General features: G+C 32.4%; 2 protein-coding genes across 2 annotated transcripts in view; one reads left to right on the top strand and one right to left on the bottom strand.

The window, feature by feature from the left end:
• LOC136417614 (protein prickle-like) overlaps positions 1 to 21,683 on the bottom strand; it is a 186,381-nt gene extending 164,698 nt beyond the window's left edge. Inside the window, exon 1 of the mRNA XM_066403387.1 lies at positions 21,393 to 21,683. The gene's annotated coding sequence lies outside the window, so the exon portion shown is untranslated. The remainder of the gene's footprint in view (positions 1 to 21,392) is intronic.
• A 521-nt stretch (positions 21,684 to 22,204) lies between these two features.
• On the top strand, positions 22,205 to 24,175 carry LOC136417706 (jerky protein homolog-like). The gene is made up of 2 exons (XM_066403525.1): positions 22,205 to 23,286; positions 23,349 to 24,175. The coding sequence occupies exons 1-2, from the start codon at positions 22,480 to 22,482 to the stop codon at positions 24,129 to 24,131; spliced, it is 1,590 nt and encodes a 529-aa protein (XP_066259622.1). The 5' UTR covers positions 22,205 to 22,479; the 3' UTR covers positions 24,132 to 24,175.
• Positions 24,176 to 24,919: the final 744 nt, after the last annotated feature.

Below are 24,919 nucleotides of genomic sequence, written 5' to 3'. Positions count from 1 at the left end.
ATGTGTAGTGAGTGTATAAAAATTCCGTCACACGAACACAGAACATTTATGAATAATTTTACATGAAGGCAGCTTTTGGATTAGGGGCACCGATTTCGTGAGCTGATAAAAGGTCAAATGAATGCTTATATTTTATTGAAAACTTTTTTCTCTTACTAACCTAGATTTAATGATCATTACAAAGGGTTCTCAATAGGTAGCTTCAAAAAAAATTAAAATATAGACATTTATTGTGTATCACACGAATGTTTGGAATGATGAAAAGCGGTATAGTTACGCCATAAAAAGCATCATCGTGTAGATTTTAACAACGATTTTAAAAACCTGATTATGTAGTTTCTAAAGACTAGTGTATAAAATTTCAATTTAATATTTAAAGACCTAAAGAAAAATCTTTAAAAAACTGGAATTTTAACACTCTGTATCTCATTAACGAGGGGCTTACGACTATTAACCCAAGGAACGCCTTCCTGCAAAATGTATGCAGATTATTTCTGGGCCGCAAGTACATTCGTGATTCGTGATCGAATGTACATGATCCGATCTCAATTATTATTACAGATAGAACTTTTAGATTTAGAACATCAATATTATGCTATAAAACTAAAATTTTGCTAATGTCAAGTGTTACGTGTCATTTTGCGCTTGCTCAGTAATCACAGCAATTTTAATTTTTTTTTATCGGAATGTATATATTTTAGATCAAAATTGAAATCTACTTAAAATTACCTTTTTAACAACCTATTACAATTGCATGTTTAATAAATCAATTATCTCTTAATCTACATTTTATTTGGATTATCCTCGACAAAATAACGTTGAGCACCTGATAGATGCAGGGATGTCTTGACAGATCTGTCAAAAACAGATCTGTCAGAATGGGAAAAAAACACTATTTTGTTAATGAATGCGCACGGTTTCTTTGATAAAGACAGTCCCAATAAAGCAACATTAATATTTTGTTAAAAGACTTAAATTTTCATTTTTGGTATGTCAAATACCATTAACCAAAGAAGTTTATTGCGGGTTTTGAAAACTCTCTGATAATTGTTAATTAAAAAAAAAAAAAATGTTCGTGCCGGTAGAACGTTAACAGAGTTATATGGAACGAAAAAAGATAAACTAATGTCACGTATAAAGCAATAAAACAGATTTTTATAGACACGACAAGCAAAGGGTAACGCAAAGCAGTGTCGTCCGCACCACAAAATGGAGACCTAAATTAAAAGAAATGAAACATTTTAATTCTTGCAACGTTTATGATATCTAATCGTACATCTCAAACACATGGTTTTTGGTCGTATCTAGAAAACCCTTATCGTTAACGGTAAAGCTGAAGAATATTGATGCAAGCGTACCATCATTATTGTGTCTATCGGGATTGAGATCAGGATGTTGTTTTTGTTAGTTCAACATTGGAGACAGTGAGTTAGTTGTATGTACATATTTTGAATACACGATCTACAGTAAAATCTTGAGTAAAATGTTAAAGAACTGTTGTTTATTTACCTGTCTACAAGATATGTCAAAATGTTGAATTGCGTTTAGTATTATTCGCATAACTATTGGACCTTGTAAAGTCCTTTTAGCAATAATATGTACATCGGATTAAAAAATGCAGACATTAACAAATTATTAAGTAATAACACTAGATGAGAAGAAGTTAAAATTTTTAACTAATAGTAATGATCGACAAATTGGATTGTTGACACCCAACAACCAATTTACAAGTATAAGAGAACAACGTAACGGACGTTAATTACCACCTTTCTCCTAATGTAATTAACGAACTAGTAATTTTCACGAAATAATAGTAATTTATTATGTAGTTGCTCATATAAATCGCATGATATGATTTATTCCCCAGGTTTGGTAGTTTTTAGTTTAAGACAACCCACGTTGCTGAATTCTCGAGTGATATTTCCTGATGGCCAATACTTACTATTCCTCTACAATATGGCATTACCAGTAAGCTTAGACATAGGCTTCTTCATAATCTGTGCTTCTGCCTCGGCTTCTACAATTATCTACGTGGATTAATGTTCAAGCAAAAAAGTTTGATGGTGGTAAATTCTCTTATTTTCATCATTTCTAGCCTCTACACCACGTTGGAAATGAATTTGCCTCGGGCGGTATCCGATCAAAATGGAAGTGTGGACTAAGGGCAAGAGATAACGGGAATAACAGGACGTATCGCCCCATGGCGTGGTAAATCGCAAGATAATGGCCCTAATATCCGCGGCTGCCGTAGTCATGCCTAACCCGCGTAATTCTGGGACAGTGTGGTAGATTTAATAATTACAAAATAAGTACAATGAGTATAGGTATAATGAGCATGTAGGGTGTTCCAACAGCCTGTCAAGGGTTAGTGTTAAGAATTAAGTCAAAAAGTTAAATATAAGATTTGCAGATTGAATTGCTGCGTATATTTTGAAATTATAGAAAAATGTACAGAGTGTCAAAAAAGTGTGGAATTTCTAAGTTTTTTTTTTTTAATGGTATACTAAATATTTTCATCTACATATTTATGTTTTATGGGTGATTCTGCGTAATTCATATCATCTTTGTTCTAAACCTACATATCATCAAAATATTGCAAAATTATGTAGTGTCAATTTCTTTGGAAAATTGGGAACTATTCGAGATAGAGAATAATGATTTACACTTTCACGTGTCAGTTTTTGAACTGTCACGACGTGAAATAAAATCTTCAAAATTTCAAAAATTTTTCAGTTGTCTTTTTTTCTGAAAATTTCAAAAATTTTGCTTGTGAATAGATCTTGTAAAATCAAGACAGTAAAGTGCAGATCGGTATTCTCTATTGACATTGGGCACATAGTTAGGACACCCTGTATATTTTTCACTTTTTTATTATTTTGTAAAGCTGGTAGGCCATGAATATTGGTCTTGTCTATTTCCACCAAAATATAAGCATTTAACGTACATTTTAAAAATTAGGTATCACTCAATCTCTTTGCTTTTTAACAGTTTACAACGCGATGATACATAGAATCACATCGTGTGAACAGTAAACAAATAATAATATAAATTTTGAACAATTTGAGAATTACTCTTTTCGTTAGAGTGATTTACAGTTTAAGACGGCTAAGGTATTAGCAGTCTTCGCAATATTAATGACAAAATAATATTAAAGTAAGATTTTTGCAATGCAACCTGAACACCCTGAATCCCCGCAATATTTGTATTTTTTATTGATTTAATTTTAGAGCTGAAAATAAAGGTAAATAGGCTGTATTAATTACATCAAATACTTATAAAAGGAACGTGTGAATAAATTTGTTTCATACAGGAATGTTAATGGATTTAACATAAAATAATAAAAAAACAATAAAACATCTTTAAAAGCATATTTTCAAATTCGGCGAATACTTCCAACTTTTCGAGATAATATTTTGATGATACTGCAGTGGTTAAAAATAAAGATCTGAAGAATGTCTTAAAATTTCAAATTGAATTTTGGACTTAAAAAGTGAAAGCTGAACAGTGAAATATTCGAAAGAAGTAATGCATTATAATTAAGTCTTCACATTCTGACATACTTCTATAATTTGATTATAGTATTTTGATCTATATTATGTTGCCGCGCCACTGGCAAAATAATATAGATAATTCGCGGTCAGGAAATGTATTGACCATCCGCATCGGCTAACACCGATAACAACTTACCGCTCAGGCCGGACCGCAAAAATAATTAATTCTGAGGGTTATCGGTTTCAGTTAACGCACCAATGGTCATATCCAATTTGTTACAGTGATCCTTAATAACTTAAAGGATCGGGAATATAGTCTAGGAAATAAGATTGACCGTGACGTCACAGGTTTCCTCTCTGTTAACCTATTATTCAATTAAATGGACGTCAAGTCCAATTGATGCAATGTGTCACATGATAGACCATAAGAGAAACAAGGATAAGATGGGCAAAGACGACCAAAAAATGTACAAATGAAAGTGACAGGATTATATCAGATTATATGTCTGTCGCAGACGCACATCGTTGGAATTTTTCATAGTGGCAAAAGTGGCGCTCGCTCCGTTATACTTGGTTATGTCGTTATTTTAATTTTTAATTGTGTGTACTAAAAGTGCATATAAGTATATTTAAGAAGTTATTCGTGTAATTTAAGCAAATAAATTAAGATGTCGATGAATAGATCTTTCATATACTTATACTGAACTTCAACGGCATATTATGAAAAGAACAGAGGAAACTCTAGCCATTTATAACTAATGCAAATATAATTTATGTACGCATATAAGTTTTCACTTAAGTAAGTTTCATTGTGCAGTGATAAAAATGTTTTTTACCTTATATGTAATCTTTAAAACAATACCCGAATAATACATATCAACAACACACAACACAGCATTTTTTCAAAAGTGTATGCCGTGATCAGGATTGCCAACTCCGTGACAGTGGTGCTTTTTTATTGACGCACTGATGACAGCTACCAGCTTAATGGAGGCAAGATAGAAGATACGATTTCCAGTAAGACAGAAATTACTATCTGTTACGCATCTCTCCTTGTTTCTGGCCATAGCTCAAACATAACTATAAACTACAGGCAAAGCACAAGAACTACTAAATCTTCCAATACATTTATTTTGATGAATGTATAAATAGAGCGCAGTGTCTTCATCAACATCCCATACCTATTAAGCATGATGCACTTTAATTGGTGAGAAATTCGTTAAAATGAATTCAAGTTCTCACGCCCCGACAACAATGCGCGTCACGGTTCGCAATTATGGCCGGGAACCCGGACCACTGAAGAAGTGAAGTCCTCAACTCGATATGTTTGGATGACTGCGGGTTGCGGGTATTTGCAATGCGGCTTCGTTTTACTTCATATTGGAAGCTTTCGAATGTTTAATGGAAGGCAAATATTAAGACTAAATCGGGGCCTAAAGGTATCCTTTTTATATCTCCACAAAAGGGCACTTTCGGAAAATGTTGTATTAAAAGCTCACTTCATAATAATCTAACCTGTTCCATATGCACCCAAAAGGACATATTTTTTCCTGTAGCACCTTGTATAGAAATACTCAGGAAATACAGACATATCTGAATTAATCTAACTTTAAACTGAGGTTACAGTAGAGCGAGAACGAAACAACTAAAAGGAATTTTTACTCTTATTTCCTACCGTTTAGGTAGATTTGTTTGCCATGTGCTCTACAGTATGTGACTGATTAACGGCCGGTAAAGCATACAGAATCTGATACAGTAATATTCTTGCTAAGGAACCTTACCGGTCTCTCATTTATTAGGTATCTATAATTTGAAAAATTGTAATAATTGCCATAACTAGGTACATTCTTGCTTAATTTTTTTCTTTTATTAGACTTTTACTAAACTATAGCAGCCATTAATTTAAAATATTTAATATTTTACGTGTAATTAATGTTTATAAAAGAAATGAATAAAAATGTATTTGACAGTGACAGCTTTATACATATAAATTTGCTTTTCACTTTTCACGAACGTAAAAAAAAGAATGAAAATGAACTGCTTTTTGTAGACATCTAGGATCCATGAATGTTCGTGTCAAACTATTATTAGTTTGTAAATTGGGCGACAGTATGAAATACTACTTACTTACATAATAGGTTCGAAATGTAAAATACTACGAGAAGAGTCAATTTAAGACCAAGCGAGCTTGCACGCGAGTCAGTATAAGTCAATGAGTCGGATAAAATCCTATTACTTACTCATCTATCACATATAATGTTTTATTCTGATTTCATGTTAATTTATTAATAATTTAAATTAAAATTATAGTACCTACGAAATGCCTTAATCACCTGTTAAAAAAGAAATTTGTGTCCGAAAGTCGACACTCAAAAGTTAATATTCAGTCATTCTCAGTTTCCCATTAAACACATATGTTATCTGCTTTATTCTATTAGAATTATAAATTCATCTGCTTTATCGCACTAGTATCATAATCAATCACCTTATGGCTGCAAAGCCGTTTCATAAAGAGCCTTTCGTAAATCAAATATAATAGTATATTATACACTAAGGTTGTGAAGTACATTATTGTGACCCGAACCCTAAGTTCAAATACCGACGTGTGTAGCCCTGAGGGATTTAAGAGTTAGGGTTATAAGTATTTTACAGCCCCGCAAACATCCACTTTTACTCCTAGTAACGTAATCTACTATCTCAGTTATTCAACGCACTCAATTATGGTGTTTTTTGATGTTGACAGAGGAAAAATTAATTTTTTGTACACGTCTATTAAGTATTATTAGACTACTTATTGACACTTTATAGACTCAGCTTCTAACGTCGCGCTATCTATAAAGAAGTTGTATTATAATATTATAAGTTACCAATTAGACTTGTAGTGTGTGACGTAAATACCTATAATAAAACTCGAGTTCTTTTAATGAAACTATAACACATTTTAGTACACTTTCAAGTATCAATCGAGAGTAGAAGTAATGAAAACGCGGTCTTAGATGATAATCTACAAAAGTTAAATTTCGAATTCAGTTGGCATATTTTGGTCCCTCTTAGCCTAGACCTAAAAAGATGTGATTGTGCTGAGGTTCAGATAAAAAAAGAAATAAAAACGATATACGATACGTAGGTACACCTAGGCAGGTATGTCGCTTCCTGCCCACTACAGAGGAATTTAAAACCGTTTATACTACTTTACTGGTTGCTTGAAAAATACGCATAAAAGCCTCTTTTATCGTTTCGAGAACGGGAGCCGTTCGTTATTCTTATCTTTACGAGCTTGCCGGACAGAAAATGGCATTACTTTATTGTCCCGGTTTTCCTTACTAAAAAACGTCATATGTAATCGGATAATTGAAAGTTCCTGTTCATTGTTAAATAGTGTTAGACCTAAATATTCTCGTAACATTATTTCAATTTATACCTATTCAAGATATGAATGTACATATCTATATTGCTCTAAAACAATTTTTTTGTCTTATTCGGTCAAGAGAGAAATATTTAGCACATACATGGAGACAGATATGTTACACCAACCGTTGGATATTATAGGAAGATACAAGTATCATATGATCCACATTGGCATACGGCCCGAATCCGAGTATGTAAAACAAAGAGTAAACCCAGGAATTAGCCATGGATTGATGAATGCACTAATGGTCTAATGGAATGTGTATCTTATTTTCTACTAAAGTGGAACAATTATAACACAAATTCAAAAGTAATTATAAATTTTAAGCATTTGGTAATTTTAAGATTGCTGTAAGATAAGTTGATAGTACTACACAAAAATAGTTGACGTTTCTGGATGCCATATTCTTAAGTTTACAATTTAAATTGTCTCTATCAACCCTTTGCCAACACAACAGAGAAAATATAACCTTAGCAGTACGGTAATGCAGCTCATAATCAGATAGTTAGCGACGCGCTTAAGTAGCCACAACTCTTATAAATTAAAAAAATATATTTCTCTAATTATGTATTTAGTACATTGTGTGTAAGATTACAATTACTTTAGTGTACGTTAGGAGTTTCATGTTGATTTAAACTATAGCTATTTTTCTCTGTTGTGGTTGGCTGTTCTTACATCCGATGAAGATAACTTGTATCGATGTACATATGTATGTACACTCGCTTTCACATGAACTGCACCCAGCAATAATAATAATTAAGTCTTGTAATTTTGGCAAAATAATGCTTCATATTAGAGTATCAAATGATCAGACTTTCAGTAAAAAAGAAAGAATGCTAGTGGCTTTTTTGTCATCGACTTAGTAGATTTTTTATTCAATTGTAAATAAATAAAATAATATTTACATGGAAATATCAGTTTATTTTGTTGTTGAACTGTAAACAAGACATCTCAAAATGCCCCCAGTGAGACAGCGTCGAAATTTTTCACACGTTTCGGATTTTGATAGAGGGCGAATTATCGGCATGAAGGAGGGTGGACTTCTTTTCGTGAAATTGCCCGAAGAATGAATCGGAACCACACCACGATTGCGAGAATATGGTCTTTGTGGTCTGAAGAAAGGGTTCAGCGACATCGTCCAGCTGGACGTCCTCCCCGTAGCAGCAACGCACGTGAAGATCGACTTCTTAGACGGATGGCCATTGGTGATCGATTTCAAACAACAATGTCTGTTGCAGTAGATTGAATGGGAGCTCTAAATCGTCGAGTGTCGATGGCAACAGTTTACAGAAGAATTTCGTCCTTTGGCCTGCATTCATACCGCCCAAATCTACGACTGCCACTAACCGCCTAACACCAAACTTCTAGATTAGCCTGGTGTCAAGAACGAGTTGATTGGAATCATGAGTGGAAAAATATTGTCTTTAGTGACGAGTCGCGATTTTGTTTATGGATCAATGATAGTCGTAGAAGAGTTAGACGATACCGAGGTGAAAGAAGAAATTTGCAATTTTGTGAAAGGCGCCACACAGCTTTAACACCTGGTATTATGGTCTGGGGTGCGATATGTGTTGGTCGAAAATCTTCTCTTGTGTTCATTCCAGGCACTTTAAACGCACGTCACTACATTAACAATGTTCTCAGGCCAGTATTAGTACCCTTCATGTAAACTTTACCAAATGGCATTTTCCAACAGGATAATGCAAGACCACATAGTGCGAACATTACTCGACAATACCTGGAAGAAACACAATTGGAAATACTGCCTTGGCCTGCACGGTCACCGGACCTATCGCCCATCGAACATCTTTGGGACATGATGAGTCGCTGTTTTCGAAATTTACCGAGGCCTCCAAACAATGTGGATGACCTACGACATCATCTTGAGGTAGCATGGAATGAAATACCCCAGGAAGATATTGATCATTTGTTGCAAAGCATACCGCGAAGAGTACGTGCTTGCATTGCCGTACGAGGCGATGTCACTCATTATTAATTTTTTAATTAATAAATATTGTATCTTTCTACTGAAAGTCTGATCATTTGATACTCTATTATGAAGCATTATTTTGCCAAAATTACAAGACTTAATTATTATTATTATTGGGTGGTGCGTTTCATGTGAAAGTGTGTGTATAAGGGCAATTTTCATCATTACTGTTAAATATCACTGGTTAGATTTTTTACAGTGGCTTACCCTGCAGTTAATCCATTAATCTTCAACTGGGAAATTGAATATTACGGTACCTATCTGATACTACAATGTTGCGGTAACGTTGCTAACTAACTAAACCCGAACTTGCCGTCGCGTTGACAACTACCCTTTTAGTTAAATTACATTTTATTTTTACTGTAATCATAGTAAGCACTAATTTTAACCTAAATATAATTTGTAACATTGCAATATGTACTTTTTTCGTAAGTAGTTAATATTAATAATTATGATTATATTATGCAGAAACAAGTTTTAAAATTGATGTGTTTAATTAAAGCGGTTGCGGACGTCTTCAAATAATGTTCAAATATACAAACGTGTCTTGCGGTACGACACCTACACAATCGTCAACGTAAAGGGACAACAATATCAAGACGTAAAGCGTGGTGCATGTGCTTCGAAATCAAGTCCGGGCATATGTAAACGCGGCTGTAAATCCGTGTTAAGCCGCATGTTGTCGCCATCGTTAATAGAGAAGAGAAAAAAGCATCCAGAAACAAAAATAGATTGTACTGTATGCAATGCACTCGTTTAGTCTTTGTCGATTGGGAGTAGAAAATAAATATTTAGGGAATCGAGTTACACTATGGATTATTTTTGTCCAGATAATGGTCCTGATTTGAGACTTCACGTTTAAATGAAGAATCCATCTTATAATTACCCACAGGAATTGCCTTTTAAAATATATAATAAGCCCCAAATTTCATGTTCCATGTAGTACATACATATACAGTATTGGGCTATCGCAAACTACAGTATGTATGTACGTACATATGTAATATAAGTCATAAAGTAGTAATTAAATGGAAAAAGTTCTAAACCATTATACTGTGCGGCTCTAAATTCTATCCCCCCTCCCCCTCCTCCTTTAACTTTCTAACAAATTATTTCTTTTAAAAAATTTAAAAGTAGCATTCACTAGGATAAAAAATACTATCTTTTGTCATTTGTTTATTTATTTAAATGTTCCTTATGTCATAAGTAACACAAAATGATCGACTTTTTAAAATTGAAACACGAATTAAGTCAAATTAAAGGTCTTTCAAAACTACATTTAATGGTTGCAATTTAAAATCTATCAATTGGTTAAAAAAAAAACAGATAAATTTGGTAAAAAATGCATTACAAACTCAGTTAAATAGTACGTAAACGATAAAAAAACTTATTTAGTGATAGGAAAATGGTTTGTTTTCGATTTTGAGCTTTGTTTCGATTTTTATTAATTTATTTATTCTTTTTTTATATTTTTTCCAATAAAATACTGTTTGTGAGCACAAAATTGAAAACCAACCAATTTCCTATCAACAAATAAGTTTTTTCTTTATTTACATACTATTTAACTGAGTTTGTATTACATTTTTTACCAAATTTACACTGTTTTTCTCAAAAACAAATCGATAGGTTTTGAATAGCAATACACAATTGAATGTAGTTTTGAAAAACCTTTAATTTCACGGGTCACTTAACCCAAGTTTCAATTTTTTAAAATCGGCTATTTTGCACTAGCGGTGACGTAAGACATATTAAAAAAAATAAACAAACGTTAAAAGATAATATTATTCGTCCTATTTAATGCTGCTTTTGAATTGTTTAAAAATAATAATTTGTTAAAAAGATAAGGGGTTCGCGAGGGCGGGAAAATTTAGAGCCGCACGACATTGTAACGCAATGATGAAAATGTAGTGGGTCTGATAACAATTTCGGTTTTTGCGAAGTTTTGAAAAATAGAAATTGACGCTTTAAGAAGGAAACCATTATACGTACGTTATTTTATGAACCCAATTTTTCATATTTAAATAAAACATTTTGTATTTTTTTACATTTTTCGATTCAAAAGATCATTTTACCTAAGATAATACCATTTTAGAAATTTTGAAATAAAATTAAGTTTTTTATTTTTTATATCTTAATATATTTTAAAATTTTGTGTAATTTGGAATATGTTGCATTGATTTTTGGATCGATTTTGAAATGTATGTTTTCAACTCGATTTTCAATGAGTCAACGAAATCCTTCCTACTTGTGTTTATAAGTCATTTCCGGTCAAGCCGGAAATAACCTAACATTCAACATAATCAAAAATTACTAAACGTAGAGCGAATGAACATAGATCTAGGAAAAGTTAACATGTCCGCAAAAAATAGAGAGTTCAAAAACAAATCGAAAGACGATGTTGGACAACCCTGCGACCGTGTTTCTACTCATGTATTGGCTTCATCAGGCCTGCATGCGTGTAAAGTAAGTACACATATGTACATTATGCTGTGCATGTCCAAAGACATACATACATATGTATACATATTGTATTATTATCGGTTTTCAAAGCATATTACTTTTTTGAGTGATTAGAAATCCTATAATCCCATGACTCATTGAAAAAAGTCATAATCCGATGATAACTTAACAACAGTAGGTAACAATACTATAAAAATTAACTATCAGTTTAATACGGAGATTTATAGCCAATTAGATGCCGAAATATCTCTCCTGCTCTTTCTAATAATTATATTTAATGACCATTTTACGACTTTTAAATGGTCACATGTGATCTTTCACTATTTGAAATTGAAATTTTGTTTCTTATCACTTTTATGGCCTCTTTTGGTCGTGGCAGGATGGATCTTTTAAGCTTTTTACATTCTCAAATTTATTAATAATTGCTTTTGTAGGCTACTACTTTAATTGTTATTATAACTAAAAGCAAATACATATATGTATATAATAGGTATTATATGTATAAGGTACACATAAAAGCTCACTGTTAAAAAAATCTCAAGTAGGTATTAAAATATCAAAGGCATGTCTTGGACATATAATTCATCTGTTATTTATTATCAATGTTCTTAATTGTTACCCAAAGTTTCATGGTCTCGGCAATTACCCCTTTCTAAGAACGAATATCTTATACTAATTTTCCGTCGAGTGAATATTAATGTTAACGTTCCTATAAGGTGCATGTATGAAATAATGATTAATTAAGGACTCCCATAAATGAATTACTTTTTATAAATACATGATTTTGCAAATTCAATAAGTAGGTCGCGTTTGCTATTTGCTTCCAACTAATCACAGTGCGCTATACAGGGTCCATCTTTGGGAGCTGATACCATTCGTATATGGAAAATTATAAGTTTAATGCATTTTTAAAGTTTGTACTTTTGTTTTATGAAGAAAATCCAACATTTTAAAAATATTTTCAACCTGATACGACTTCCGCTTACACCGGAAACTGACCCTTACTTCATTTTTTTAAATGGAACATGGCAATGTTTGCAATGAAAATGGGTTTGTTATCGAAAATAAATATAAGTTTTGCAATACAACAAAGTACCGATTCGCAACTGTTTTTAATTTATTTTGATTTTTACGAGTTTTTCGACACTTGTAAAGATTCCCTAAAACACAATTACCTACAAAACTATTTGACATAAATTGGTGAAATCAACTTTAATTTGCTGGAAAATTAACACATTTTTATTAACAATTAAAATATTAAGAAAAATACTTCAAAAAGTCTTTGAAAAAGAAATATTGGAATTTAAAATTTCTAAATTCAAAAAAGTTATTTTTTCAAATAGCACCGTATAATTATTTTTGCGCCATTAGAATGATAAAAGAAAACGAACAAATGCAATATACATCATAAGTATCAAAAATTAATACTTTTTGAGTAAATCGAATAAAACTATAAACTACTTTATTCTGCGTAGGTAATAAATACCTCATCGTACCTATACACAAACTTGCTACCTTTGCAATATAATCTTCCTTGGTCGTTAATGATTTAGCATAAACAATATTTTTAATTCGACTCAAAAGAGAAAAATGACAAGAATGCCTGAAAACTAGCATCTATATTCACATTGCTTAAAAAATACGTACTTAGAAAGGGTTAACTGCCATGAAACTTTCGACGCTTTAAATATATGTACCGAATGACCTGTTATTCTATTTTAAAAAATATTTCAAAATGACGTCCAGCCGTTATATTGAAATCCAGAGATTTTACCTACATATGTGTCAAAAAGTAGTATTTTATTTCGAATAATATACACCCAAATTTCATACCGCTATATCAATTCGTTTTGAAGTTAGAAGAGGAAACCAGACTTCAGATTAGCACTGTACACAGAGTACGTTAAAATGGACACCTTTAAAGGAAAATTAAGAATCATTGTTTGAGCGTACCACAAAACAATTTTCGATAGCTAAAGGGGGCTTGACCCTAAAAAACCTTGTAAGTTTTAAAATAATTTCGGCATATTAAAATATGTCGACTGTCATAGATAACAAACAGTAAAAATTTTAATAATTTATTCGAGGAATTATTTCCAAAAATATAGAGTTTTGTGAAAAATGTTAAAAAAAATTTTAAACTAGAGTTCTGTTAGTATAAACTGACTCGTCCTGTCCAGAACATATAGTATGATCAATCTAGTATGGCCAAATCCATCTCTTTTACTAGTTTTTAATAGATAATTAAATATAGCAGAAGAAGTTACCTACGAGAGAAGTAATAAATCAGTTATAGATCTTCTCGTTCCGCCGATTTACCGTCACTAGGAATCCTGTCTACCATAAATTTTACAATTTCCTTATTACAGACGACACAAATTACCCAAAAATTTACATATAAATATTAATTCCCAACTAAGGTTTTCAAAAACAAATTCTGAAATTAGCATAATAGGATAATAAAATTAAATAGGTCTGTTTTTTTGTATCACACAATTGGCCACCAAGCATGAGCTAACAACTGTTAAACTCGGGGAGTTAAGCCTCTTATCATAACGTTTTTCGAGATATAGAAAATAGTACTACGTCTTTAATTTCTTAAACACATTAATAAGAACTATCAATCTAACCATTTAGGAAATGCATAATTTCGAATAATGAGTAGAATTCTGAAGAAAAAGCGGTGCGGGCCACCACAATATGACACGGGCTACATAAAATAGCATTTTTTTATAAGTTTCCCATATGGTTTTTTTACTAATTTTGCTGTGCGATGAAGGAATCTAAAAAATAGCATATGTTTTAACGTAATAAAGCTCCGTAGGTTATAGTATCTCTAAGGCTACACTAACCATTGTTATTTAATTATTAGGTGTCATTATGTAACTAGTAGCGAGATAAAACTCATTATACCGGTTTCCATTACAAAAACTGCCACTTTAATTCTCAAAATGATAAAAGTACATTTAGCTATTAAATAATTGATATTACTTATATGATGTTTCAGAATCGATTCGGACTCCCGAAGAGCAAATCAAAATTGGTTTAATTGATTTTGATTTCTATATTTCAATTTCAGAATTTAAAAGACAAGTAAAATCACGTGATAGAGCAAAGGTGCCACTCCGTTACACAAGGTGGACGAATCAAAAAGAGAGCAAAAGTAATCAAAATTCAACGAAATCTCGTCAGTCGAGTTGGAGTTAGAGCTGGAATAATGGGCGAGTTGGTTTTTGCGGCTTTTCAGTCGGATCGCGAACGAACGAATTGCAGTCCAAAGAAACGTCTTTCGCAAATAGCCCGAGACAGTGATGGATCTTGTCTGAGACGGCTGATGCTTTTAAAGTGGAACGGGACATGCAATACATCGTGACGATAAAAAAAGGAGCATTGTGGAATGTTATCTCCAAGACCATCTATGTTCCAAGAAGAACATATTCACTAAGTATAAAATTTTATAGCTACAATACGTACTGTCAATTCGTCAAAGCGATAACTGCTCTTCAGACGCCGTTAATTCCTATACTAATTTGCTTACCTATTATTTTGGTAACAGTAATTTCATTGCGTGTAACGGTGTGATCTTTAAAAAATCTCAAGTAGGCGTTGAAATATGAGAGATATATCTTGGATAAATTTATTTATATGTTTGATGTTAATGTCAATTTTTTTATGATAAATAATAAATGGCCTAATAAACACCCTAAGTTTAGGGTTAAGGGCATACTGAGATTTTTTCAACTTTCAGGTCAAAGATTGCAAGTGCAATCATTTATTACCACAACTGCTCTGAATAAATCGCCTTTGATTTAACTGGAGACTTATAAAAATATTCTATTCATTAATTTAAAAAAAATTAAACCTTGCATATGTATATGCAATGCCATGCACATGTATAAAAAGCAGTGACACTTCGTCTTACAGGGAAAAATTAAATTTTCTTAAAAAAAAAATACAAGTTCGTAATTTGAAGATTTTTTATATACAATATTATTTTAACTTTAAGGAATAGGTTTTTGGGATTAATTTGCGAATAATTTATTTCTCCTTTACGTGCAATCGCTAATTTACTGAAAACCATATCAAAATTAACGAAACTCAGAATGAAAACCGACCCATGATGAATTCTCACGCCAATATAAAAGTGACCATAAAAATAAAAGTGGCCGATGGACGGCACGAAAGGTAGATAGGAGCTTGCAAAGGTGAAGTCTCGAGTACTTTACTGGTTTTTCAAAATAATTGACCGGTTTTTTTATTATCTCTGGTTCTTGTTTGTCTTCTACGTCTTGCGTAAAGCCAGTGTTACCGTCGTCGTGATTCGGATATAATACAATGTTATTTAAATTTTACAACAGGTCAGGGTGGCAACATTATTGTACTGTAGGTAACTGCGAAAATCCAGACTTGTGAGAAACTATATTTGGTAATACTTTATTTTATACTGTCGGAAAATTGGCACTTTAGCTTATAAAATTGAGTCAAGAAAATGGAACTTATATTTACCAGTGCTCCGTAAATTTTATGTCGGTATATTTTATATGATGACCAACGAAAATGACAAAATATTAAAAATATATATAAACTATGATATGTATCAACAAAATATGAAATAAAATATTTTTCAATACATGGCCGATCTGTCATACTTATTATACAGGGCGTTTTTGAATAGATGGTAAACATTTTAATGGGTGAATTCTGAACAAAATTTAGAAAGTTCATATAAACACATGTCCAAAAATGCTTCATCTTCGATTTACAGGACGTTAAAAAACTTTTTTTTTTCGTTTTTTTTTAATTACTTGTTTATTTTTTTATCGAAACTTGCTGAAAATTTGTACATATCATACGCCGAGTGTTTCCTACAAACGAAAATTTTCAGAATTGATTTCATATACGGGATGATGCGGATTGATTGATGGGTCTTGAATTCTCATTTATCACATATTTTTTTTGTAAATATTTTGATTCTTTTAGGCAAATTTCTAAAATCCACATTGAGTTTTCTCACTTTTCAGTTCCTTGCAAAATTTCGCTTAAATCGATGGTTTAGGTAATATTCGCGATAATAAGCAACTGCTTCCTGCAGACGCAATTATGAACATCAATGTTAATCAACCAAGCTTAAACGAGAGCTTAACTTTATTTAATATTATAATGTTTTAATTTTATAGCAGCTGCTGAAAATGATTCCCACCTACTAATATAACGAAAAAAAAATGTGATAAATGAGAGCTTAAGACCCATCAATCAATTCGCATCACCCCGGATATGAAATCAAAGTCTGAAAATTTCCGTTTGTAGGAAACACTCGGCGTATGATATGTATAAATTTTCAGCAAGTTCAAATAAAAAATAAACAAGTAATTTTAAAAAAAACGAAAAATAAAAGTGTTTTTAACACCCTGTAGATTGAAGACGAAGCATTTTTGGACACGTCTTGATATAAACTTTTCGCTTTAAATTTAGTTCATGGCTCATCTATTAAAATAATTACTATCTATTCAGAAACACCCTGTATTGCAGAATCAGTAATCGGTTTCTGGGTCGATCCGTTATAATGCACTTTCTGAAGACATATGTTAATACAATACATGCACCTCCTCTAATCCACAACTGCCAAATCTCATAATGTCGGGCCACGGAAGTTTGTTAAAAAATAAACATATGCATGAATTCAATTATATATATTATGGCCGAGGCTATGGCACAGTTTTAACAAATGATTGAAGAAATGGCCCTCTCATGATCTTCAATCAACGCATAGCACTAATTATTCTTCCTGGTAGTTCAAGTTAGTTAAGTGTCACTTTATTTGTCAAGATTAGAAAATACCTATTTATATAGCCAATTAGAAGAAACATAGTTCTATGTAACGAGGAGGATTTTGCGGGACGAGAGAAGCGAGTTACTCATGATTTTTTCTAATTTTGCTGTACGATAAAAACAAGTAAAAAAAACTTAACAAATGGTGGAAGACTCGGCCTCTCTCAGAATCTTCAATCAATGCAGGGCACTAATTATTTTCCCAGGTAGTGGTAGTGTCACGCGGGCGGGAAACAAAAAGGTGTCTCGACAGCCGAAATGAATACGTTTTTAATCGGCGGCGTCCTTACGTTATTAAATCAAGTAAATATATCTTCTGTCATTTTTTTTTATCCAACTGTACATGACAACATATAACAACCTGTATATGTCTGCTTATTCTGGTTAATTCAAGATGGCTATCTTTCATATTCCATCTTTGCCTAGCTTACAAAGTCATTAAGGACTATTAAAGTCCATAGAACCGGGAACAAATCAACTAGAAATCGTTTACTGCAAACTTTGGAGTCTTTAGATTTTTGCCTCCCGACTAATTTAGTAAGTGCGAATATACTTGTTTGCGCCTGAATGTGAATGCTAAATAACATGAAAGTTATTGGCTAGTAAAATGACTATGAACTACGGTATGATACGTTACTAGTCTATAACGTTCTATATACAGCGCAACCTTATCTGAATAAAACGTATTCCGGAGATATATTCTTTAATCCTTTTCATCCTTTTTTTAGTTCTTGCATGGAAGAAATGAAATAAACACTCTGAAAACAAGTTCTCCTATCCATACTAATTAAAAATTTGATTCTCGATAAAGCTACGCAATACACGAGTAGATTTTATAGCTTCATCTTTTACACAATAATGCATGTGGGTGTCAGGATAACGGCCGCCGGCTGTATTGTGGAATTTTTTGACACTTGGCATCTGTAGGAATGTGAAGCTCCTTTCGTTCTAATTTAAATTATTTGGAAGCTACCGCAGATCGAAAAAGCGCAAAAAGCGGGGATGGGCAAAATACGATTTTTTTAGATAAAAAAATCACTGATCTAAATAAAAAATAATGTTTTTTCTTTGGTTGTTTGTATAATGTAGCAGTTTTATTTCAAATGTTCCATTTCAAAAAAGGAAATGCCTAATGGACGTTTTTTTTCAACAATTTCTTATCTTCAATAATTACTTGTTCTTTGTTTAGTGGATCTTTGCGCAAGTGCAGACAGATTTAGTAAACGAACTGGGAAATGATAAGACCGGAAAATTCGTTTTTTTCACAAAACATCACAATGAAAATTGTAAAAGTTTAATTTGAAATATCATGAGGGTTTTACGCTTTACAAGTAATTTTATCAGTCACATTAAAAGAGAATTTTTATATTTTCTCTTAGTTTATTGTAGGTTGCTTTTTCTTTTTTTGGTTTGTCAAGAGAGAAAATCCAAGAATTCTCCAATGTAGACCATTATTTAAATTTAAAAAAACTTGATTTAAATCATGATGTAAAATTGTTACATGAATTATAAAACTTAATTTCCATGGTGGTTAACGTTTAACTGTTCTTGTTTTAACTGAATTAACGCGAAAACTCTTTAGTGAGGTACTTCTCAGTATCTACTGCCGCAAAAGGTATAATTTGGCGGATCCCTCGGCTTCGCTATTCACAATTTACATAGCCAATATCGGGATAATTATGGGAACGGTAAGTTTCGTGTTTTCAGCATTATACCTACTTATTTTTAAATTTTTTTTTTCTTGAAAACTTTAATAGGTAACACGTCAAAAAGAGTTTAGAACTGGTACAGAGTACTACATTACTCATTACATCAATACACAGTAAGCCTAAGATAAGGAAGACCAGCATGGGATCTCGCAAATGGTAATAGATGCAGTCCTGGTTTAATAGGAGTTTAAAAAGTTGTGTATTCAAAGAGAGAAGGCTGAATATGCAAACATCTAGAAACCAAATTCTTTTTAGATTTTAAGTTAATTGGAATTTTCGAATTTAATTTTTATTTTTAGTTGGAGTTAAGTATGGTGAAAAGAATACATTCAAAGACTAAAATAATGTTTCTGGTGTACTTTTTCATGCTTCAGCATGACAGTCTCGGTTTCATTCGAGGTTTAATTCTATGACATTTGGTTTGTTAAGAATCATTATCAACATTTTTTATTAAACATGGCCCTGGTAAGTTTTTTGTATATTTGTATCACAAAATTAATTAAGTTTTAAATTTTTCATTACAAATTTATTGAAAACAAAAAAAAACGTACAAAATTCATTATTGAATTTTTTAAATATTACCACCGAATATTTCTCTAAAAACCACAGAAGTAGCTAAAATCTAGGATAGATCATGCAAGTCGTTTTATTTTAAGGTGAATCGTTTCCGTTTTATAGTCTTCTAAAAACTCACAATTTTTAATCGTAAGCTTAGTTCCACTTATTTGAAAATTGATAATTTTAGAAAGAAACTTAATGAGATAAAAATTGTTTGAGTTATATAGCTGTAACCAAAAAACTCTACCTATGCCGCGGATACAGGAATCATTCTTGATTAAAAAAAATTGAAGAATCCTATAATATCACTGGTTTGGAGTAGAATTGGTAACGCTGCAATAACGAAAATATTTATTCCGTCGGGAGACTACTAACATTTTTGTTTAATGCATACAAAATCAATCATTAATGATCCAGTTTAACGCGCAATTTTTCAATTATTTTACTTTAATGCTCAATTTTATTCTGAGCAGCCAAGAATACACGAAATGAACACATATCGTATTGTCGTCTTATTTGACGCTTACTCAACAGACAGAGATAGGCTGTAAAATATTCAGTGTTTGTTATCTAACTTCCTGATTTATGTCACGGTTCTGTCACTGTCATTGCGTTTGAATATTTAAAATAAGCAATTCGTATACGTCCAACAATTCTCCCATAAATATTGGGGTACAATCAGGATTCACTGTCAAACTTTTGCTTCAAATTAGAATTAGGAATTATTTTATTTATGTTATAACCAAAGTTAGATTGTCTTTAAGAACCATGATCAGCACCTGCAGAAAAAATAATGGGCGATCAGTAATCTCAACGGCGATCTCAACTCTATTATCGCGCTAGCTTCGCTCACGTGTTATAATGTTTTGATTATTAATCTCCTCTATTAATACACCTATGATTAAACAACTATTAACATGTTTTTCTTGATAATATTCTTTAATAATAATACTTTTGTTCTAATTTGTAATTGTAAATTTTGAATTAAATCAGAATAACAGGGTAAAAAGCTCAAAGAAAATATAGCATAAAGTCAACGTGTAATATGAAAATCCCCATACTGCATTTTCCTGGGATAGTGCTACCCAAGGTTCTACCAGGTAGGTATAGATAGGTATAGATACCAAAAAATGTTTTCCCCAATATCGTCTCTACAAATATTCCCAAGGGTTCAGGAGGCTCATTTTGTGAAACAAGCTATCCCAATAAGAATAGCTTACTCAATTACCATGGCCTCGCTGAAAAATAGCATGACAAAATCCCTTTAAAAACATTTCAATTTCATTTAAAGAAATGCACCGTAGTTTTAGAAATAATACGTTGAATTCACATCCATGATATCGTTAGAAAAGCTTTCAGCTGGTTTCAGCTTCACAAAAGTGCATCCCCCCCCCCCTCAAATATTTCTGCACAAAAAAATGTGCATGATGGTCACAGTACTATACACGCTGAATTCACCGTCGTATTGTTTCTCCATAGATTTCATGTAAACGAAAGTTGATCAGAGGGCCCTTTTAAATCGATTTGATTCAGTACAAGCAATAGTTGAATATTTTGAAAGTCGTACAATCTACTGTAAATCTATGCTTAATAATGTTAAGCTTCATTTAAATCCTACAACCTTTGAAGTTATCCGGTTTTCGTAATGACAATTGTTGATATGGGGGCAGGCCGGGACAAAAGATATCTTGCCGAACGCACATCTCGGACATTCTGTCCTATGTAAGCGAATTTCACTCTTAGATATTCATGACACTTCTTGAGAAACATTCTACATTAGTCTAGCAAGCAAATTACCATAAAATAAGCTCGGAAATATGCATTGACCATCACGTGACACATTACGTCTCACTTATCCGCCTATTTGATTGAGCACTTGAACAGGGATTAAAACCTGTGACGTCATGATCTATACTTATTTCGCAGACTTTAACAGTTGATCTTACCTTTAATTTATATCCGACCATATAAGCAAGTTATTTGGAACCATTTTCGTTAAGGCTTCATCCAATTTTTATCCAAAATTGCATTAACTAGCACTGCATGCACTATCACATCGAACAAGTAAATTCAAAATGGAATCACTGTATGTACATACACCTGTCACCTGTTCCACTTCTTTTTAATCAGCACTGAAAGTTCTGTAATTGAGACAAAATATTGGCCCACCAAGTGTAACGCTTTAGTTTCCGGAAGGGACGCTTTTTTTACATTGTTTACTTATTTTTTTTTACTTAAAAGATATCTGAATTTTTTCCGACACTGCAACGTTTTTAAATTCCGGCGCGAAATCAGGTCGGACGATATTGAAACTCCAAACGCAATGACACCTTCCACTTTGAAATCGGAACGCGCACTGGAACTGGAACCGGTTGTCCGTTGTTGGCCATAGCAGATTGCCGAAGAAATATCGGTGAGGCTGCGTCTCTCGACGCGCAACACGTGGTATTTTAGAGTCTGAAAATGAAAACTAAAGTTTACTTTCTTATGTTTTGACTCTTACAAATATTTTTCATATTCCTGTACATAATCTTCATTTAAAGACGAAGTCGTCAGTGCTTCGTCATTGAGATGCGGGATGTTCAAATTTCAAGTTGCTTAAAGATTTTACCTCGGAGCCACAAGAGCTTTTGATGAGTGGGGCCAGTGACCATAAAAATGTATATGTGTCGGGAAATTTTGAGATATATGGTGTCAATTTCCGATCTTTTTTTGTTTTCCACATTGCTCCAATGTACATACAGCAGACGCTCGATAACGTAAATATGGGATAACTAAAACTTGCGCTAATGTAAACACATACTTCGTTCTATAGCATCAAACGGAACACGCGATAATGTAAACAATGTATACGTTCGATGACGTAAACAACTGTTTGCGACGGTGAATCCCCGATTTATGTTGGGGATTCACCTTTGCAAGAAAGTACGACAAACCTGGCAAACCAAGCCAGTCGTAGATGGTGTTTAGAACACGTTTATACATACGTTATAACAACCAATACATTGCATGCGTTAATACATTTTTACGATCATGGCATCCATGTCGTATAAAAGAAAATGTTTAAAATTAAGTGAGAAAGTGAAAATTATAGAAGAAGTTTCATTAGGCGCTGGAGTAACACAATTAGCAAAAAAATATGGTGTATCAAAAGCAACAATTTGCAAAATTAAGCGCATGAAAAGACAACTTTTACAAAGAACGTGCAATACATTTGGAGGACCGGGAAATAGAAGAACTTTAAAAAATGCAAAGGCACCCAAAATGGAAAATTCTCTGTATAAGTGGTTTTTACAACAGCGGGAAAATCATGTTCCAATTAGTGGCGAAATACTTAAAGAGAGAGCTAAATTGTTAAATCAAAAACTGAAAGAAACTGAAAATTTCGTTGCTAGTGATGGCTGGCTGCAACGATTCAAAGGAAGATATGGAATTCGACTGTTATCTATATCTGGTGAAAAATTATCAGCACAACCACAATTAGTACAACCATTTAAAGAAAAATTGATAAAAATCATTAAAGAGTTAGATTTAAGAATGGAACAAATTTACAACGCAGATGAAAGTGGTCTTTATTGGAAAATGTTACCAGAGAAAACTTACGCTGCATCATATGAAAAATCTGCTCCGGGTATAAAAACAGAAAAACAACGAATAACGTTTTTGGCCTGTACTAATGCTAATGGTTCACACAAGATAAAACCATTGGTAATAGGAAAAGCACAAAATCCACGATCATTTAAAAATTTTAAAGTTCCTGTTGATTATGACTGTTCAAAAACCGCCTGGATGACTAGCGGTATATTCCTGAAATGGTTTCATAAGCGCTTTGTTCCTCAGGTATAACAATAAACAAACACAAATGATCTGTGCATAATTTAAAGATGTTTTTCAATTTGTAGGTAAAAAATTTCCTAAAAGAACAGAAGCTTCCAATAAAAGCGTTATTACTATTGGATAATGCACCATGTCATCCTCCAGAACAACAACTGAGGAGCAGAGATGGGTCAATTTTTGTTATGTACATGCCTCCTAACGTAACATCAATAATTCAACCAATGGACCAGAATATAATAAGACTAACAAAACTGTACTATCGAAAGTTTTTACTTTCATCTGTTTTGTCAAAGAATCCTCAAAACATATCTGATGCTTTAAAAAAAGTAACATTAAGAGAAGCTGTCACAGATTTACATATGGCCTGGAGTGAACTTAATCAGGAAACTATTGCAAAATGTTGGAATAAGCTGTTTAGTACCAATGATGAAGATAATGAAGAAGAGAATGTTCCCTTAAGTGTAATTAGAGAACGTTTGCTATCCAGCGTTGACTCTATTGTCAATAGTGCATCATTGGATGTTGTTAATTTATTGAAAGTAGTGAATCCTAACACTGTTTGTACCTCAGCTGATATTAATATTTGGAACGAGGACAAACTAACGAATGATGCTACTAAAGATGAGAACAGTGAGAATGATGAAGACGATTCCATTGAAGCAAAAAGTTTGGTGACTGATGCCCAAGCTGTACATATATTTAATGAAGCTTTAGATTGGGCTGAAAGAAAAGAAGTGTCATACGCGGATATTTTAGTTCTTCGTAAATTACGGGCTCAGGCATTGGAAGATAATGCTAATCGCAAATTTACGCAGACTAAAATTGCTGATTATTTTTCTTCTAATTGATAACTACTTATTATTACAATAATAGAATATTTGTTAATTTTTTATAGGTATGTTAGTATTAAACGTTTCTTTCAATAAATCTTTGAATTTTTAAATTACGTTCGCTAATGGAAACATTTCGATAATGTGAACCACACTTGGTTTTAATTAGTTCACATTATCGAACGTCTGCTGTATTTGAGGTAATTTACTAAACTTTTTATTGCAGGTTACTTACTTTCAATGGACTACACGTTTCGCTATGTCAAATGATTTTAGTATATACAGGGTGATATTTTTTCTACTGCCAAGCCCCTTTTTACCGTTTAGAACTTTTTTTGTATTACGCCCCTAACTACTTGTTTTCCAAAAAGCCGGATTCCTTGTTGAGCTTAGAAATTTTTTGTTGCTTCTATTTTTTCGTATATATAACAATTTTTAACGTATTTGGGAAAAAAGATAGGAAACACTCCGTTTTTATCCTAATTTAACAATATGCATTTAGAGACCGACGTGAATACATATTGACATCGAGTGAAATGTACAAAATATTTCGTGCACGGACTATTAAAGATAAAATAATAGAATAAATTAAAGTTCTCTGTTATTATTTAGTAAGTATTCTTATTAAAAACCATATAAAAATAATAACGCAACAAATGATTTTGAAAGTTTCACCAAGATATAATGTGTTAGACAAAAACAGATTTATGTAAGAATTAGTGGGCAAAAGAGATACGACCATGTATTGTTATTTAAATGACATTTTTCATAGATATGTTGATCTCCGCGCCATGCGTGGTAGCACA

The sequence above is a fragment of the Euwallacea similis genome, chromosome 29 (genome assembly GCF_039881205.1).
Source record: "Euwallacea similis isolate ESF13 chromosome 29, ESF131.1, whole genome shotgun sequence".
Lineage (NCBI taxonomy): Eukaryota > Metazoa > Arthropoda > Insecta > Coleoptera > Curculionidae > Euwallacea > Euwallacea similis.
This window is presented reverse-complemented; position numbering and strand designations above follow the sequence as displayed.